The sequence below is a fragment of the Lynx canadensis genome, chromosome F2, assembly GCF_007474595.2.
Source record: "Lynx canadensis isolate LIC74 chromosome F2, mLynCan4.pri.v2, whole genome shotgun sequence".
Classification (NCBI taxonomy): domain Eukaryota; kingdom Metazoa; phylum Chordata; class Mammalia; order Carnivora; family Felidae; genus Lynx; species Lynx canadensis.
Window position 1 is genome coordinate 48305007 of NC_044320.2, and position 20788 is coordinate 48325794.

A 20788-nucleotide genomic window follows, 5' to 3' on the forward strand; every position below is an offset into this window, starting at 1 on the left:
CATCCGAAGCGGGGCATGCTTGTGTTCAGCCAAAGTGGGGCTTGTGCTCACCCAATGGGGGAGTCGAGCTCACCCTCTGCGGGACTCCAACTCATGAACCATGAGATCATAACCTGAGCTGAAGTCAAATGCTTAACACCCATGCACCCTAAAAGCCTAGGACTTTTAATGAGATAGATTATTGATATGTATGAGTATCAGAGAATGAAGTAGACCATTTATTTGTGGACACAATAGTATCACTTAACAAAGAACTATTTTTATTTAATTTTCAGTGCCATCCATGTTTATTAAATCATAGATTCTTTTCTCCCTAACATGATCTTCCAAAAAAACCCATCTTGGAGGCAATGTCAATAGTAACTACTAACCATAAAACTAACTCAGACTTTATGGAGATATTTGGAAATCAATAGGTTTGTGAAAAAATATTAAAAAGTATTGACTATCCATAAAGAATCTAGGTGCTATGGGATAGAAAAATTAACAATGGCATGTTCCTTGACCTAAAGAAATTTATAATCCAATTAGCAGGATAAGAAATAAATAATGACTGAACTGGAAATTGTATACTACTAGTCCTAAAAAGGAATATAATACAATACAATAAAATATTTATATTCAGTAAGGCATTTATTGTGTATTTTAAATGACTGTCAATGTGTCAAAGGGCCACCATGATCTAAAGTCATCAGTTACAACTTTACAGAGGAGGAGGCCTCTGTTTTGTTGTCAATTACTGAGCATCTATTGTGAATGTTGTCTTTTGAACTCAAAGTTTATTAGGAAAAGCAGATGTGTATATATACAATAAAATACTGTAGTATGTGTAGCAAGAAGCATGTTTATAAGGAGAAATTTCCTGGAAACAGGTAAATTCTAATACTTGGAATTTAGAAGGATAAATAATGGTTTTCCAGCTTAAAAAAATAATGTTTTCCAGCTGGTAAAGGAGAGAAAACTCATTTCAGAGAAATGCAATAGAATAGACAAAGGGCTTAGAAGCATAAAACAACATACCCTTTTACAGAAATTATACTTAGCTCAATATTGGTGAGCAGTTAAGTAATAAGAATGAAGAGATAAGCGGCCTGGCAGAGCCCATATTGCAATGGATCTTAAGCCCTCTTAAGAACTTTCAACTTTCTATAGAGTTCAGAGCTTCTCAATCAGTGTTTAACAAAAGGCTTAAGGTCAGTGAGACACGGATGATCTCCTCAGTCCTGGTACAGCTAAAAGGGATTGAGATGCAGGGAGTCTGATAAATCATAACTTAGATTGAGAGCAATGTATTTTCCTCTATTTGCCCTAAATGTCTTTAAAATATCACAATTTTTATGTGTTCCGTGATGAAGATATTAAGAAGAACTGTTATAGATGATGGGAGTCGATGAAAGGCTTTAAGTAGGGGAAAGACTAACAGATTTGCATTGTAGCAATTTAATTAGGGACTGTATGAATAATGGATTAGAAGTAACAAAGCTAGAGACAGGGAGACTACTTAAGTGGCTACTGGAAAATCTAGGTAGAAGATAATTAAATTATGAACTAAGATATGGCAAGAAAATTTAAGGGGTAATTAGGAGGAAGAATTGATAGGATTTGGTAGTATTACAACTTTTCTCAACTCCAAGAGTGTACATGTCATATGTAGAATGCAATGAAATGGTTTATTCCAGTGTTCAAGACAATGACCCAGTGGCTGTGGGGATTTCTGCAGAGTATTAGAGGAAATATTTATTGTTGACTTCTTCAGGAGGCAGGATTATGAAAAATTTAACATTTGCGGCCTCTTTCTGCCATGTCAATCATTCCTAGCCTGGAACAAAGAGAGACACTGAATTCTAACATTTCTTCTCCACCTCCCCTTGGGATCCAGTTTGTCTACCAAGAAGGGTGTTTCTTCCTGCTTCTCCATAATTTCTACTGGGAAACCCTGCCCTATCGTCTGTGTGAGAAGATATCTGGTTGTCGAGCACTGCTAATGACTCTAGGTAATCCAGGTGAATTTTGGTGTTTAGGATTAGGACTCTAGTCTGCAGATACAAGAACTACATTCTCCAGTTTCTATCAGCAATAAAGCTGCTATTTTGATCTCCCTTCTACTCTATTCTTTTGTGTTGTTCTCATTTGCTTTAGAATTCAGGCAAATAAAAGGAATGCTACCTATTGGGATCTTTTATTTTTTTTTTAATTTTTTTAATGTTTATCTTTATTTTTGAGACACAGAGAGACAGAGCATGAGTGGGATATAGACAGAGAGAGAGGGAGACACAGAATCTGAAGCAGGCTCCAGGCTCTGAGCTGTCAGCACAGAGCCCAACACAGGGCTCGAACTTGTCAACTGAGAGATCATGATCTGAGCTGAAGTCGGATGCTCAACCAACTGAGCCACCTAGGCGCGCCTGGGCTCTTTTAAATTTCAATATGGTTTTGAGGACAAAGGAAAATGGAACTCAATCAATCAAAATAAGACGCATTATTAGTTTCATGATATTTTCATGGGATAAACTAATTCATTAAGAAACAACTACTTTTAAATATCTGCAAGATATTCAAAATATGTGGCTGGTTTTATCATTAACAAAACAGTTCTTCAATATATTTATAACATGCTTAATGGAATAAAATGATATACTGTGAGACAATTATATGAAATATAATATTTTCACTCAAAGCTTTGTCCATGAAAACCCAAAATAAAACAAAAATTTTATTCAAATTAATTTTCATATTTGTTTTAACAACATTCGTAATGAGCAAAAAAAAAAGATTCATAAGAGAAAAAAATACTTTTAAGTGTCATACCTTATTTTTAACTTGGAAATGTATTTTTATATCAAAACTTTATCATACAGCAAAAACAAAAAACAAAGGAAAGGGAAGCATATTTACTCTGGCAAATTGTGCAAAGGTTTTGGCTCTTCTGATTAACATTGTTATCAAGGAGACACCTAGTTATAACTTGCCTCAGCAAGAAGGAGAAATACTGGTGGACTGGGAAATAGATATTTTTGATAGAATGTATTCATAGCTCCTGAAATGTCTAAAAGACCTATCTACAGTAAATAAAAAACTAGTTTCCCAGGCTTTTGATTAAGAGAATCATTATCAGAGATAAAGGTCTTTGGACATTCTTTCCCTTTAAAAACAAACTTTCAGAGAGTTTGTAGCAATGTCATCTTGGAATTGAAATTTTCCTTTGGGGAAAGACAATTTAAATCTATTGCTATCCTTTATTTTTTCAGTCATGAATAGTTGAATGAGATATAATTAAAAACAGTGTTAATTCATTTTTTATATGAAAAGCAATTCTTTTTCATTACAAAAGTAGTATTCTTGTTTTAATGGTAGGATAAGAATTTCTGATATCAGTAAAATTAAAATAGTTGGTATTCATAATTTTAATCTAAATGACTTGAGGTATAAGTTCTGAATCTGGACAAGATATATTACCTTCATAAAAATAATCTGATAAACTATATTCCCAGTGGCATTATATAAAAAGAGCATATTTATATTGGCTTAAACTTAATAATATTTGTTTTCATTTTTATTTAGGTGTTCAAGGTAATGTCTGAGAAGCATGTACATAAACTGCAAAACAAATTATTTCCCCTCTTCCAAAAGTCAACAACCTAAATGAACAAAGAAATCACTCTTCAAGTATTTTTAAATATTTCAAAACTAATTATTGCATGGCTTCTTTTATGATTATATACAGATAGTTATATATATAATTCTCCAGATAAAGTATTTAACATTTATGTAATCTCTCATGTTTCTTAAATTCTGTTCTACCTGTCCCCAGGTAGGTATGGTGAATGCATTGTTCCCTTTAGGTATTTACTAAATATCGTTGATAAACTGGATTATATAAGCAATGTTGGCCCTTTAATATGATTTATGTGGGAACAAATAGAGAGGGTGACTTGTATACTTGAGAAAAGATATGAACTCTAATTTGGTTTTCCAGTAATACATTTACAATTCTAAAAAGAAATAGTATGTTTAACAATATTTGATATATTAGAAAGCATAGGCAGTGTAATCTACATATGACTGAGGATTCTGTCAGAGCACATTGGTTTTATTTAGTTTTTAATGGACCACGTCAAATATAAACAATTATTCCTAAATACAATGTAATACACCAAATAATAACAATACCATCCTGATTACAAGCTGACATATTCTGGGTTTTGCTCATGTTTATTATTCTACTTTAATGCTTCCATTTCTCATCAACGTGATATTTTTTAAAGCACATTTTACTTTCTCTTAAATTCTTCCCTACGCTATTTTACAGAGATGGATTCATATATCAGATGATAAGGAGTGAAACAGATGGAAAAAGAATGAAGTAATATGAAAATGCAAAAATAGGGGCGCCTTGGGGCGCCTGGGTGGCGCAGTCGGTTAAGCGTCCGACTTCAGCCAGGTCACGATCTCGCGGTCCGTGAGTTCGAGCCCCGCGTCGGGCTCTGGGCTGATGGCTCGGAGCCTGGAGCCTGTTTCCGATTCTGTGTCTCCCTCTCTCTCTGCCCCTCGCCCATTCGTGCTCTGTCTCTCTCTGTCCCAAAAATAAATAAACGTTGAAAAAAAAAAATAGGGGCGCCTGGGTATCTCAGTCCACTAAGTGTCCCACTTCAGCTCAGGTCATGATCTCAGGGTTCATGAGTTTGAGCCCAGCGTCCGCCTCTGTGCTGTCATGACACCTCAGAGCCTGGAGACTGCTTCAGATTCTGTGTCTCCCTCCCTCTGTGCCCCTACCCCATTAGCACTCTGTCTCTCTAAAATCCATGTAAACGTGGACCCACACCATTCAAACCTGTGTTGCTAAAAGGCCAACTGTAAAATATTTTATTTTCCTATAAGTCATGACAAAACAAGCAAAATATAGTCCGTAAGAACATTTCTGTCTAAGAAATGTTTAATTAGGCACACAACATGTCAGCAGTTTTATAACATCAGTCCTAAATGAACAAAACATAGAAGGGAATTTTAAGTATGGACAGCACACATAAAAAATGCAACTAAAGCTTATACTAAGCCATCTATTTTAATTTTAGATTGCCAGGCAGCAAAGAAGATTCTAATACATGCTTGAAAGCAGTAATTTCATGTGTGAAATGTTGATTTACATAAATGAGTCCACAGTGTATTTGCCTTGCACCAGTTAACATTATTAGTATAGGAAAAGAAAAACCTAGCCTATAACAAGTGAGAATGTTGTAATTTTAATTGGTGGTTGGTATTTATTTTTAAGTGATATTTACCTTGAGGAGGGTTTCTATTTGAATGTCACAGAAACAAAGAAAATTAGTCAATGCTATTTCAGATTTATAACTTTTAGGAACAGATATACGGGTTTGAAGTTAGGCAAAATTACAGTTAAGCAAGTAGAGAGTAAATATTCCCTAAAAAACATTTTAAAAAATCCTTGAAATTCAAGACAAAGGGATTCAGTCAATCATACATGGATAATCATGAAAGTGTTTCTAATTGACAATGTTTATTTAAAGCAAATTTCTCACCCATGTTAATTTCTATGATTTTTTCCTTTTTTATCTTTTATCTGACGTTTGATATTCTTAGTTTTATTATACAAAAATTTTACCTTTCTTTAATATCTTATTATGTCACTACTTATTAATACCTATTCATTTATCCTTCATAGTCAAGTGCATATACTACTTGAGTATAATGTTTGAAGGACCAAATACTGGTGGCTGCATGAATATTAAAAGATTATTCTTTTAATATTTTCAGAATGCTAGGATTTCAGATAAAGGTTCAAACACCACAAGTCATGATCTTCATATACACTTGATCTAGGTTGTACACTGGAAGATAGTATACCTTGACCTGAACCAGAAACATAGAAGCAATATTTGTAGAGATGACAAACCAAAAGATACTTGATAAAGGAAAGGAATGTTGCCATTAATGGTAATTTGGGAATTAGCAGAAAAAACTGTTAATACATTCTAAAAGTGGCACAATCAAATCAGACAGACTATGAGGTGTTAAAGGAGGCTATTTACAGGTATACTGCTTATGTAAATAAAATATATACACACATACTTACTTGAGTGTCCTAATATTTCTGTGAAATATATCCATGATTGTCAAAAACTCATCAAATAAAATGGTATAAAAGACATGTATGTACTTACCAAATAGGTCCTTATCTTCAATGATTGCCATCTCAACCTCTTTTCCAGTAACTATTGTGCATGTGAAAGGAACTTGAAGGAGAACACTAATCTCACCAAAGGATTCCTTCTCATTAAGTTTGCCCATACAAACAAGTTTTTGATTTTTTTTCTGTAAAAGATATAGATAATAGGTGTTCAATGAAACCAATTTCACACAATGATAAATACTGTTATCATCAGAAATTCACTGTTCATAAAACACTTTGGTATATGGTATTTAAAATGCAATTTCATTCAAATCAGAGAAAACAGTTATTTACGCATGTAGTTAAACTATATAGAACAGTAGTTAATTGATAGACAACTTCACCATATCTAAGGTAATTGAAAGTACTGTCACTTAGTGATCTATGAATTAATTTTTTAAGTTTGTTTTTAGAAAGAGAGCACAAGTTGGGGGATAAAGGCAAAGGGAGAGAGAAAGAGAGTTTATTTGATATAGGGGTGGATCCCACAACCCTGGGATCATGAACCCAACCAAAATCAAGAGTTGGAAGCTCAACCAACTGAGCCACTCAGGTGCCCCTAATTTTTTAATCCACCAAGATGTCTAGGAAACATTGAGCTCATTCCCTTTTTCAAGGTCCTAGGATAGCATTTTGTAAATAGAGCTTAGCTTTGAAGGTTTTGTGAACTACCATTTGTTAGCTCAGCCCCAGCTGCATGGGTGGACTAACAGAGAATAAAAAAATAAGCACAGATGCCAGGACCAGAATTGATAGAATTAATAGCTGAGATGGAATTCCATGCAGACTTTCTTATTTAAATAAGAAAGAAACATGGAAAGAGAGTTTGATCCAGGGAACTAGCAATTTAGGCCCAAATTAGAAACAGTGGAAGAGGGCCTACAGGTTTTCAGTATGCATATCTCTGGAGAAAAAGTTGAAAGTCCAAATTATCTTTTCAGAGAGACCTCAACACCATGGATGAGTTGATGAGTAGCAAGTTTAAAAAAAAAGAAAAGAATGTAGCTCTCAGAGTATGACATGACAGGGACTCAGAAGAGGTGAAAGACTTTAATAAGTATCCTGGGGTCAAAAGCAATATCTCACTTGAAGAACTGCCATTTATATAAATGGCAAATCCTCACACTAAATATAACTAATATAGCAAAATTCAACTAAGTTTACATATTAAATTGAACTCCATTGAAGAGTGCCTGACAACCAAAAAAAGATTAGTTCTAACTTTTTTTTATCACTCTGCATTAGTGTTTTGCCTGTTCTAGAACTTCATAAAACTGGAATTATGCAGCCTGCAGTCTTTTGGGTTTGATGTTTTTGCCCAACCTAATGCTTTGAGATTCATCCATATTCTTGTATGCATCATTAGCTTTCTTTATTGAGGTGTAGCATTCCATTGTATGAATATATCACAATGTTTCTATCCATTCAACTGTTAGTGGACATTTAGATTACTTACAGTTTTGGCTTATGAAGACTTTGTGAGTCTTTTTGTAGATGTATATTTTTATTTCTCTTGAGTAAATATCTAGAGTGGAATTTCTGGGTCATTTGTTAAGTGTATTTTAGCCAATCTGATATGCTTGAAGTGATACCTTGTTGTGGTGTTAATTTACATTTTTCTGAGGAATAAAGATGTTAAGCATCCCTTAATGTGCTTCTAGTCACATTGTGTCTTACAACTCAATTTACAACTTATCTTACATTCCTGTATCTTACAATTCAGTGAAAAGAAACAATAAAAAATAGTAAAAAAATTGAACAGAAATTCCACAAGACAAACTAACAACTATGCAATAATTAGGTTGTATTAAATTATCATTAAAGAGAATAAATAAGTTTAAAACTTACCACTTTTTTTGGTTGTAGTTTCATAAGTCCTACAATATTTCTATAAATATTACAATATCCAGAATTAATATAAGCCACAAAAGAAATTATCTTCCCACTCTCCACTATCACTGAAAATAAAAGAGACAATTCATTATTTTACACTCTTCTCTATAAAAAATTATTTTAGATATGACAATAAAAGATGACATTTAATTCAGTAACTATTAGTGGAAAATTTCTTAATGGATGGCAGTTTATAGGTAGTACTCAGAAAATGACAAATTTACATCTTTTACTTCTATCTGTAACCTAATACATAAGTAAATATTGACAAAACTTTGGCAGTAAAGGCAACAGTATGCTAGTAAACTATCAGGTGGAGGAGACGGAAGTGTGGGACAAGTCCCAATTTTTAACATTTACTGATTGTTATTGTGTTAATATTCCTACCATGGCTAATTTTAAATTGCTAGTGGCTTAACAACCAGCTCACAAAATCCCTGAATATTTAACTGTTGCCTCCCTGGAGCCTATGCCTTGATCCAGGCCAGGCATTCTACTAAATATAGCAGTGGTTGAAAGCAGTGGCTTTGAGGCCATAATAGTTTGGTTTAAAACTCTACTCTGCCACTTCTTTTTTTTTTTTTTTCTTTTTAGTGTTTATTTATTTTTTGAGAGAGACAGAAACAGAGCGTGAGCGGGGGAGAAACAGAGAGAGACAGAGGCACAAAGTCCGAAGCAGGCTCCAGGCTCTGAGCTGTCATGATAGCACAGAGCCAGATGCGGGGCTCAAACTCACAGATCCTGAGATTATGACCTGAGCCCAAGTTGGACGCTGAACCAACTGAGCCACCCAGGTGCCCTTGCCACTTCTTAAGCGACCTTAGATAAATTATAGAACTTCTCTAAGCTTTAAGTTTTTCATCTTTAAGATAGAAAAGTTGGGAGTTGCTGTTCTATACTAGACACATGGTAATTAAGTGTATATAAAGTACTTAACCCTAAGTTTTGGCATATAGTATTGCATAACAAATCATTTAATTATTATTATCATCACTATTTTCTCAAATTTGTGAAGCCACCCTAAGGCCAAGATATACTTGAAGGTGAACTGGATAATACCTTTACAAATATCAATGGGTTACAAAGCAATATAAATTAAAAGACATCTGACCTAAGTAACATTAAGTTATCAATAAAATGTAATTTAAATAATAAAATAGACTGGATTTATATGTATTAAAATTACTATTTCAAATTGACTTTCAAATTTGTTGATTTTAAAACATATCAATATTTTTTCTGAAAATCCCAAACAAAAGTGATAACATAAATATAAAGATATATGTGTATCTTTCTTGTGATTTTATAAAGTAGACAATTAAAAAGTATTTTCAATTACTCAAAAGCATTCATTTCATAGTGTAAATGAGTATATATCAGCACAAGGAAAAATATTGGTGTTATTGAAAACTAGCTAGAGAATAGCATAGCTCTTTAAAAATTATGGTTAAAAAAGAACAAGGTGACAATTGGTAAACATAATTTACCATAAGCAAAAAAAATGAATGCCAGTTTACAATGGAAAATACTTTACTATAAATCAAGTAGCGTTTCAATTATTTTGCTGACATGTTTATGAGAATATGTTATCTCCCTTTACTCATATAATATTCAGAGCTCAAAATTTATAATTAAAAAATTAAAAGGTTATTCTACAATCACCAATCATTTATTTTGCTTAAATAAAAATTTATGGTAACACTTCTGCTGTCTTATACTGTGTTTCTTACAGCCAAACATTGATATTATAAATTTATCTTAAGATATAAAAGTAAAGTATGTTTGTAGAATTATTTGTAAATTGCATAGACAAGAAGAAATTTTCTCATAGATTCTATTCTGAAAAGCAAAGAGTACTTTCTACCAAAAGGCTATATGATAATAGAGGAAAGGTTATATGATACTAGAGCCTATCACATAACTGTTTTACTTCTTTTAGTCAATCAGTAGGATATAAAGGGAGGCATGGAGGGCGCCTGGGTGGCTAAGGTTGGCCAAGGGCGCCTGGGTGGCCTTGGTTAAGCATCCGTCTTTGGCTCAGGAATGGAATCGTGGCCACAGAGAGCACTATGGAATCCATTTAGGACTGACTTATTTTGTCTTGAGTACAGTTGTCATTTTCCAAAGTGATTTTACCACCCTGTTCAGTTACATCTTTGGATTGTAAATGGATCAAGGAATTCAGTATTGCAAATCGAGGGATTAATGACCCTGTTACTATGTTTGTTTGTTTTTTTCATTTTCTTTGTGTTGACTTTTTAAAAGTATATGAAAAATCTAGCTTGTTTTATTGGCTTTTGGTAAGGTACTGTTTTTTTTTTTTTTTACTATCTTGTCCAGTACTTGAAAGAAGGAACTATTTATAATTCCCACTGTATATTTATAGTAAGAACATATTGTATTCTAAAAATATTTTAAATTAAAAGTTCTTAACCATCCTCAGTTTATATAAAACAAAATGACACTAAAATTAAAATAAAATTTTTGAGAGAGAGAAAGAGAGAGAGAGACAGGCATGAGCAGGGGAGGGGCAAAGAGAGAGGAAGACACAGAATCTGAAGCAGGCTCCAGGCTCTGAGTTGTCAGCACAGAGCCTGATGCGGTGGTTCAAACTCTTCAACCTTGATATCATGACCTGAGCTGAGGTTGGACGCTTAACCAACTGAGCCACTCAGGCACCCCCAAAACGACACCAAAAATTTTAATCTAGAAAAAATATCTGGAGCCTGTTTATATTCTATGTCTCCCTCTCTCTCTGCCCCTTCACCCCCTCTCTGTCTGTCTCTCACTCTCAAAAATACATAAACCTAAAAAGAAAAGAAAATTTAAGAAAATAAAAATAAAGGGAGGCATGGAGCCTCCTGGCAATTGTTATAAGAAAAGGATAAAGTTAAACAGACACTAAAGAAGCCCATTATTTTAAACTTCCAGAGCTGCACTACTGCAAATCTTTTCTTGAAAGTCAAGCCCTGTATAGATCATAGAGAAGCATATATAATATCAAAGAAGATAAAGACCATGGAAATTGTTCATCGTTGAAGGCAAGGCAACAATGGAAAAACTGAACCACTACAGCAAAATCTATGAGGCAGTCTCATTCTATAGAGGGGGATATTTGCTACCTGCGTAATGTGTATGGTCTTTATAATAATCATAGCAAATGTTTATCTTAATGAAGACAATCTAGAAAAACCATTTTCATCTAGGTAAGAGTCTGAATTTAATAACATTACAAAAATTTGTATCACCACTTAAGTAAGAAATTTTCAATACAACTATTTTGACTAGAAAAAGAATCATGCAAATTACCTGTAAAGACTTAACTATCCCTCCCCACCCCCATTATGTTTCCTAATTTTACTTATTTGGCCTTGGATCCTGCTTCCCATTACAAAGAACTTATGTCAGTGAGGTCAAGATTAATGTTCTTATCTCTATACCCTTTCCTCTTGGGTTACATAGAAAATGACAAACAACATAGAAATATCCAGGGGCACCTGGGTGGCTCAGTTGGTTAAGTGTCTGACTTTGGCTCAGGTCATGATCTCATGATTCTGAGTCTGAGCCCCACGTTGGGCTCTGTGCTGACAGCTCAGAGCCTGGAGCCTGCTTTGGATTCTGTGTCTCCCTCTCTCTCTGTCCTTCCCCCACTCACACTGTCTCTCTCTGTCTCCCAAAAAAGGAATAAATGTTAAAAAATTTTAAAAAAAGAAAAAAGAAATATCCAAATGATTATAACACAATATTAAGTGAAAAGATCTAGTCATGAATTACATAGACGAAATTTTATTATTATATAAAGGTTATATTCATTGATGTTCAGGAATTAAAGTTGATTTCTATTTAAAAATTGTATTTTGAAGCTCCTCATCAAAAACTCAGGCACATATTCTAAAACTGGAAATCACTAGACCATTATGAAAAATCAAATTTGATATTACTTAAGGTAAATAAGATAGAAAAAAAAGCAGAAGGATTCACAGAAACTAAGTATTAGGCATTGTTCTTTTTATTTCTGTTGTTTATTACATGCTAGGGACTAGTTATAAGTCCAATAAAACTATTTTTTTCCAATTGTCACATCAGAAGTCATGAGAAGAATAATTCCTTCCTGGCTATTGGTATTTTTTTCTGAACAACATTTCATTTCAAAACTAACACTGTTCTGTGCAGTTATTGTTTCATAGTTCATTGATCTCTCTCCTTATTTTATTATTTTTCAAATTTTATTTGGGCTTGCTTTCTTTTTCCTAAACCTTTAGTGTCAAGTGCCTAGATCATTCACTTTTCTTTTTTCTTGATTTCTGATGTATTCAACATCACACATTTTTTTTTATCTACTGATTTAACTATGTTTCACATATTTTAAAGTAAAGTGATTTTGTTATTATATGGTTGACAGTTTTTCTTAATAGCCTTTAATCAGTGGCGTACAATAAGATAGAACTTTCCAAACAATTAGGACTGTACTTTTGCTGTCTTTTTAAAAACAATTCTAAGGTTTGTTGACATTGCCCTTGACTCTATGTGAACACTATGTATAATGTATTTTTGTAAATATTTCTTACGTCTTATATGCGGCAGGGGGCACAGCTCTTGGATATGGAATTTTACATATATCTAATGGCGTGAATTCTTTATTTGTAACGTTCAGTTTCTAGTTGTCCCTAATTTTAATCTATTCGGTCTACCAGTTCCTGAGAAGACTGTATATAAAGAGTTAACTTCAATGGTTATGGCACTTGTTTCTTGCTATAAACATATCAGTTATTTATTTATATACTTTGAGGCTTTTTGATGTATTCATGTTCCTAAAGGTCACACTTCTCACTCTCATTCTTACTAATATATTATGCCTTATTTACCACAATATTTTCATTGAATTCTATCTCATATGTTAAGATTTTTCCATCAGCTTAGCACACATAGTTTAAAATAAATTTTTCATGTCATTTAAATTATTCTGTGGTATGATTTCCTTTTTAAATTACTTCTTCTTTTATACTTTCAATATTTTCTAGTGAACTTTCCACTTCATTATGTGTAGATAAACATTATTTTTAAGACCCCATGGTGTAGAGGTACCATAATTTAGAGAAATGCAATAATTTTTTTCTAAATTTAAGCTTTTAAATGGTTCCAAGTTTTGCTAGTTAAAAATATGCTACAATAAATTTCCTTGATGAACATTTACAGGTAGGTGAAAAATTTTCTATAAATTAAAATTTTTAGCTAACAAACACATGAAAAGATGCTCAACATCAGTCATCATCAGGGAGATATAAATTAAAACCACAATGAGATATCACCTCACATCAGTCATACTGGCTAAAATTAGCGACACAGGAAACAACAAGTGTTGGTGAGGATGTGGAGAAAGGGGAACCCTCTCACACTGCTGGTAGGAATGCAAACTGTTGTAGCCACTCTGGAAAACAATATGGAGGTTCCTTAAAAAGTTAAAAATAGAACTACCCTACAACCCAGCAATTGTGCTAATCAGTATTTATTTGCCCAAAGGAGACAAAAATATGGATTCAGGGGATCCTGGTTGGCTCAGTCGGTTGAGCATCCGACTTTGGCTCAGGTCATTATCTCTCGGTTTGTGAGTTCAAGCCCCATGTCGGCCTCTGTGCTGACAGCTCAGAGCCTGGAGCCTGCTTCAGATTCTGTGCCCCCTCTGTCTCCGCCCCACCCCTGCTTGTGCTCTGTCTCTGTCTTTCAAAAATGAATAAGCCTTAAAAAAAATTTCAAAAATATGGATTCAAAGGGGCACATGCACCCTCATGTTTATAGCAGCCTTATCAACAATAGCCAAATTATAGGAAAAGCCCAAATGTCCATCTACTGATGAATGGATAAGGAAGTTATCTATATGATAGACTACTACCCAGCCATAAAAAAGAATGAAATCTTGCCATGTGCAATGTTGTGGATGGAGCTAGAGTGTGTTATGCTAAGTGAAATGTCAGCCAGAGAGATTAAAAATACCATATGATTTCACTCATACATGGAGTTTAAGAAACAAAACAGATGAACATTGGGGGGGGGGAGAGAAAGAGGCAGAGAGGAGCCAAGACGACAGAACAGCATGGAAGTTTTTTGTGGGTCTCGCGTCCATGAAATACAGCCAGACTAACACTAAACCATCTTACAAACCTAGAAAACTGAATGGAGGATTAACACAATAATCTGCACAACCTGAACCACAGAATTCAGCAGGTACATGGCGTGGAGAGGTGAACTTGAGGAGAGAGAAGCCGGTGGTGGGCAAGGAGCTGCTTTTGCAGGCAGAGAGAAGACAGAGACTGGGGGGTGGGGGGAGAATATGGAAAAAGCACCCCTCCCCAAACATAGCTGGAGAGAAAGTGAAAAATTGGAAACAGCCACAGGGACTAAACTAAAAAGGGAGAAAGGAGAAAGGAGAGGGTTTAAATTCTATTAAGACTGTAAACAAGGGGAGAGCAAATGCTGCAACTCCACAGCTCCATACCTGGTGGTGCTCTGGTGGGAAGGGTGAATCCCCAGGAACAGAGTGGGGTCCAGGAGGTTATCAGGCCACATGGGGAAAAGCAGTTCCACTGCTGGAAGGACATTTGGTAGAGGCTGTTGAAGCCACCTGGTCCCAGCAGACTCCAGAAAACGGCCACATTCGCTGATACTGGGACAAGGTGGCAAGGTACAGGGTGAAGCCTGGTGCCAGATGTGTGTTGTGATTTTCCATAATCCCTGAAAAGCTGCTGCTACACTGTCTTGCAAACTTTTTCTGGGGTGGCTGACACCTGGCCACAGTCTTAGGGCAGCAGCAGGGTCCCACAAGTGTTCCTGGGTACAGCTGGCATTTGGCCATTGCTTGCTGAGACCCTCTGCAGAGGGGTAGAATGGGTCAAAGCCGCAGTCTTTTAGAAGTAAGGGGCCGGGGAAAACAGCCGCATCCGAGGCAAAACTCAGGAGAGAGAGGTAGTGCCTGGGGCTTGGTCACAGACAGTGAAGAAGCGGGGAGGACACGAAAGCTGAAGACAGAGGACGGGTGCGCGATTGCTGATCAGGGAGAACAGAGTTACGATACTAGAGACTGGGTAGCTGTGTGATGCCATTTTCACCGCACCCGTGCATGCACATATGCACCTATGGGCACCCCAACAATCCACCCCAGTAGGCTACCAGTGCCAACTAGTGGAGAACGGAGCCATTACACTGAGCCTTGCCCAACTGGGCCAACCTTGCTCTTCAAGAACACAAGTCTCATCGCCTACTTTGTTTATGGACTATAAAGTGCTTCATAGTCTGACTTCTACAGGAAAACAGAATAGTTTCAGTACTATTTCAACCTGTAAGTAGGTCCATCTATTCAATTTTATTTCTTTCTTTTTCTCTTTTACACTACTTTTATTTTTTGTGAATACAGAAAGAGAAAAAACTCATTTTTTTACTTTCAATTTTTATAAAAAATATTTTTCTTTAATTTTTTTACTGTATTTTTTACTTTTGTGAAAATTTTTCAAATTCTATCTTACTTCCATCATTTTATTTTAGTCTACTTCAGTGTATTCACCTTTTCATATTTTCAAATGATTTCCTTTTCTTCTTTGTTTGTTTTCTTTTTTCTCTTTTTCGTTTCTTTTATTTTTCTTGAATGCAGAAAGAGAAAAACTTAACTTTTACTTTCAATTTCTATTAAAAATATTTTTCTTTATTTTTTTACTATATTTTTTGCTTTTATGTAAATTTTTTCAAATTCTATTTTACTTCCATCATTTTATTTTAGTCTACTACAGTGTATTCACTTTTTCAAATTTTCAAATGATTTCTTTTTTTTCTTTTCTCTTTTTTCATTTCTTTTCTTTTTCTTGAATACAGAAAGAGAAAAATTCATTTTTATTTTTAATTTTTATTACAAATGTTTCCTTAATTTTTCTTTTTTATTTTATTTTTTTTATTTTAATTTTTCTACCTCATTAATTCCTTTTCTCCCTTCAAAATAGCAAAACAAAGGAATTCACCCCAAAAGAAAGAGCACAAAGAAACAACAGCCAGGGATTTAACCAACACAGATACAAGCAAGATATCTGAACCAGAACTTAGAATCACAATAATGAGAATAATAGCTGGAGTCAAAGGTAGATTAGAATCCCTTTCTGCAGAGATAAAAGAAGTAAAAAATAGTCAGAATGGAAGTAAAAATGCTATAACTGAGCGGCAACCACAGATGGATGCAGCAGCAGCAAGGATGGATGAGGCAGAACAGAGAATCAGCGATATAGAGGATAAACTTATAGAGAATATGAAGCAGAAAAGAGAGGGAGATAAGGGAAAAGAGCACGATTTAAGAATTAGAGAAATCAGTGACTCATTAAAAAGGAACAACATCAGAATCATGGGGGTCCCAGAAGAGGAAGAGAGAGAAATAGGGATAGAAGGGTTATGTGAGCAAATCATAGCAGAAACTTTCCTAACCTGGGGAAAGGCACAGACATCAAAATCCAGGAAACACAGAGGACCCCCATTAGATTCAACAAAAACTGACCATCAACAAGACATATCATAGTCAAATTCACAAAATACTCAGGCAAGGAGAGAATCATGAAAGCAGCAAGGGGAAAAAAAAAAGTTCTTAACCTACAAGGGAAGACAGATCAGGTTTTCAGCAGACCTATCCACAGAAACTTGGCAGGCCAGAAAGGAGTGGCAGGATATATTCAATGTGCTGAATCAGAAAAATATGCAGCCAAGAATTCTTTATCCAGCAAGGCTGTCATTGAAAATAGAAGGAGAGGTAAAACATTTCCCAGACAAACAAAAATTAAAGGAGTTTGGGACCACTAAACCAGCCCTGCAAGAAATTTTAAGGGGGACTCTCTGAGGGGAGAAAAGATGAAAAAAATATATATATATACACACATCTATGTGTATATACATACATATATACATACACACATCTATGTGTATATACATACATATATATATACATATATATACATATAGGTGTATATATATATGTATATAGATGTGTATATATTTATGTGTATATATATAGGTATATATGTGTGTATATATGTATATGTGTGTATATATATACACACATGTGTGTATATATATGTGTGTATATATATATACACACACATATGTGTGTATATATATGTGCATATATATGTGTATATATGTGTATACACACATATATATGTGTGTGTATATATATGTGTGTGTGTGTATATATATGTATATATGTGTGTATATATATATGTGTGTGTGTGTGTGTATGTATATATATATATATGTATATATGTGTGTATATATGTATATGTGTGTGTATATATGTGTATATATGTGTGTATATATATGTATATGTGTGTGTGTGTGTATATATATATATATATATATATATATATATGTAAATACCCAAAGCAACAAAGATTAGAAAGGACCAGAGAATACCACCAGAAACTCCAACTCTACAAGCATCATAATGGCAATAAATTCATATCTTTCAGTACTCACTCTAAACATCAATGGATTCAATGTTCCAATCAAAAGACATAGGGTAACAGGATGGATAAGAAAACAAGATCTATATATATGCTGTTTACAAAAGACCCACTTTAGACCTAAAGACACCTTCAGATTGAAAATAAGGGGATGGAGAACCATCTATCATGCTAATGGTCAACAAAAGAAAGCCAGAGTAGCCATACTTATATCAGACAATCTAGACTTTAAAATAAAGACTGTATCAAGAGATGCAGAAGGGCATTATATCATAATCAAAGGGTCTATCCACCAAGAAGACCTAACAATTGTAAACATTTATGCGCCAAATGTGGAGCACAAAAATATATAAATCAATTAATCATAAAAATAAAGAAACTCATTGATAATAATACCATAATAGTAGGGGACTTCAACACCCCACTCACACCAATGGACAGAACATTTAATCAAAAAATCAACAAGGAAAGAATAGTTTTGAATGACACACTGGACCAGATGGACTTAAAGGATATATTCAGAACATTTCATACTAAAGCAGCAGAGTATACATTCTTCTCCAGTGTACATGGAACGTTCTCCAGAATAGACCATATCCTGGGACACAAATCAGCCCTAAGTAAGTAAAAAACGATTGAGATCATACCGTGCATATTTTCACAATGCTATGAAACTCGAAATCAACCACTAGAAAAAATTTGGAAAGGTAACAAATACTTGAGACTGAAGAACATCTTACTAAAGAATGAATGGGCTAACCAAGAGGTTAAAAAGGAAATTAAAAAGTACATGGAAGTCAATGAAAATGATAACACCACAACCCAAAACCTCTGGGACGCAGCAAAGGCAGTCAAAAGAGGAAACTATATAGCAATCCAGGCCTTCCTAAAGAAGGAAGAAAGATCTCAGATATAAAACCTAACCTTATGCCTCAAGGAGCTGGAAAAAGAACAGCAAATAAAACCCAAAACCAGCAGAATACAGGAAATAATAAAGATTAGAGCAGAAATTAATGCTATTGTACCCCCAAAACAGTAGAACAGATTAATGAAACCAGAAGCTGGTTCTTTGAAAGAATTAACAAACTTGATAAACCACTAGCCAGTTTGATCAAAAAGAAAAAGGAAAGGACCCAAATAAATAAAATCAATAATGAAAGAGGAGAGATCACAACCAACACAGCAGAAGTAAAAACAGTAATAAGAGAATATTATAAACAATTATATGCCAATAAAATGGGCAATCTGGAAAAAATGGACAAATTCCTGGAAACATACAAAACACACTACCAAAACTGAAACAGGAAGAAATAGAAAATTTGAACAGACCCATAACCAGTAAGGAAATTGAATTAGTAATCAAAAATCTGCCAAAAAACAAGAGTCCAGGGCCAGATGGCTTTCCAGGTTAATTCTACCAAACATTTAAGGAAGAGTTAACACCTATTCTCTTGAAACTGTTCCGAAAAATAGAAATGGAAGGAAAACTTCCAAACTCATTCTGCGAAGCCAGCATTACCTTGATTCCAAAACCAGAGACCACACTAAAAAGGAGAACTATAGACCGATTTCCCTGATGAACATGGATGCAAAAATCTTCAACAAGATATTAGCCAACCAGATCCAACAATACATTAAAAAAATTATTCACCACGAACAAGTGGGATTTATACCTGGGATGCAGGGCTGGTTCAATATCCACAAAACAATTAACATGATTCTTCACATCAATAAAAGAAAGGATAAGAACCATATGATCCTCTCAATACATGCAGAGAAAGCATTTGACAAAATACAACATCCTTTCTTGACAAAAACCCTCAAGAAGGTAGGAATAGAAGGAGTATACCTCGAGATCATAAAAGCCATATGTGAATGACCCAATGCTAATATCATCCTCAATGGGGAAAAACTGAGAGCTTTCGCCCTAAGGTCAGGAACAAGACAGGGATGTCCATTCTCGCCAGTTATTCAACATAGTATTGGAAGTCTTAGCTTCTGCAATCAGAAAACACAAAGAAATAAAAGGCATTCAAATCAGCCAGGAGGAGGTGGAACTTTCACTCTTCACAGATGACATAATACTCTATATGGAAAACCCAAAAGATTTCACCAAAAAACTGCTAGAATTGATTCATGAATTCAGCAAAGTGGCAGGATATAAAATGAATACACAGAAATCGGTTGCATTCCTATACACTAACAATGAAGAGACAGAAAGAGAAATCAAGGAATGGATCCCATTTACAGTTGCACAAAAAAAACATAAAATACCTAGGAATAAATCTAACCACAGAGGTGAAAAATCTATACACTGAAAACTATAGAAAGCTTATGAAAGAAATTGAAGAAGACACAAAAAAATGGAAAAAGATCCCATGCTCCTGGATAGGAAGAACAAATATTGTTAAAATGTCGATACTACCCAAAGCAATCTACATATTCAATGCAATCCCTATCAAAATAACACCAGCATTCTTCACAGAGCTAGAACAAATAATCCTAAAATTTTTATGGAACCAGAAAAGACCCTGAATAGCCAAAGCAATCTTGAAAAATAAAGCCAAAGCATGAGGCATCACAATCCCAGACTTCAAGGTGGAATCATGAAGACAGTATGGTACTGGCACCAGAACAGACACTCAGATCAATGGAACAGAATACAGAACCCAGAAATGGACCCACAAAATAATGGCAAACTAATCTGTGACAAAGCAGGAAAGAATATCCAATGGAATAAAGACAGTCTGTTCAGCTAGTCGTGCTGGGAAAAGTGGACAGCAACATGCAGAAGAATGAACCTGGACAACTTTCTTACACCATACACAAAAATAAACTCAAAATGGATGAAAGACCTCAATATAAGACAGGAAGCCATCAAAATCCTCAGGAGAAAGCATGCAAAAACCTCTTTGATCTTGGCCACAGCAACTTCTTACTCAACACATCTCCGGAGGCAAGGGAAACAAAAGCAAAAATGAACTACTGGGACCTCATCAACATAAAAAGCTTATCCACAGCGAAAGAAACAGTCAGCAAAACTAAAAGGGAACCGACAGAATGGGAGAAGATATGTGCAAATGACATATCATATCACATAAAGGGTTAGTATCCAGAATCTATAAAGAATTTATCAAACTCAACACCCAAAAAGCAAATAATCCAGTGAAGAAATGGGCAAAAGACATGAATAGACACTTCTCCAAAGAAGACATCTAGATGG

General features: G+C 34.6%; 1 protein-coding gene across 1 annotated transcript in view; it reads right to left on the bottom strand.

Annotated features, from left to right (window-relative positions):
* CNBD1 (cyclic nucleotide binding domain containing 1) overlaps positions 1-20788 on the bottom strand; it is a 397689-nt gene that overhangs the window by 10197 nt on the left and 366704 nt on the right. The window contains exons 9-10 of the mRNA XM_030304387.1: positions 8036-8145; positions 6180-6330 (exon numbers count right to left, since the gene is read on the bottom strand). Of these exons, the coding sequence (XP_030160247.1) occupies positions 6180-6330; positions 8036-8145 (261 nt within the window). The remainder of the gene's footprint in view (positions 1-6179; positions 6331-8035; positions 8146-20788) is intronic.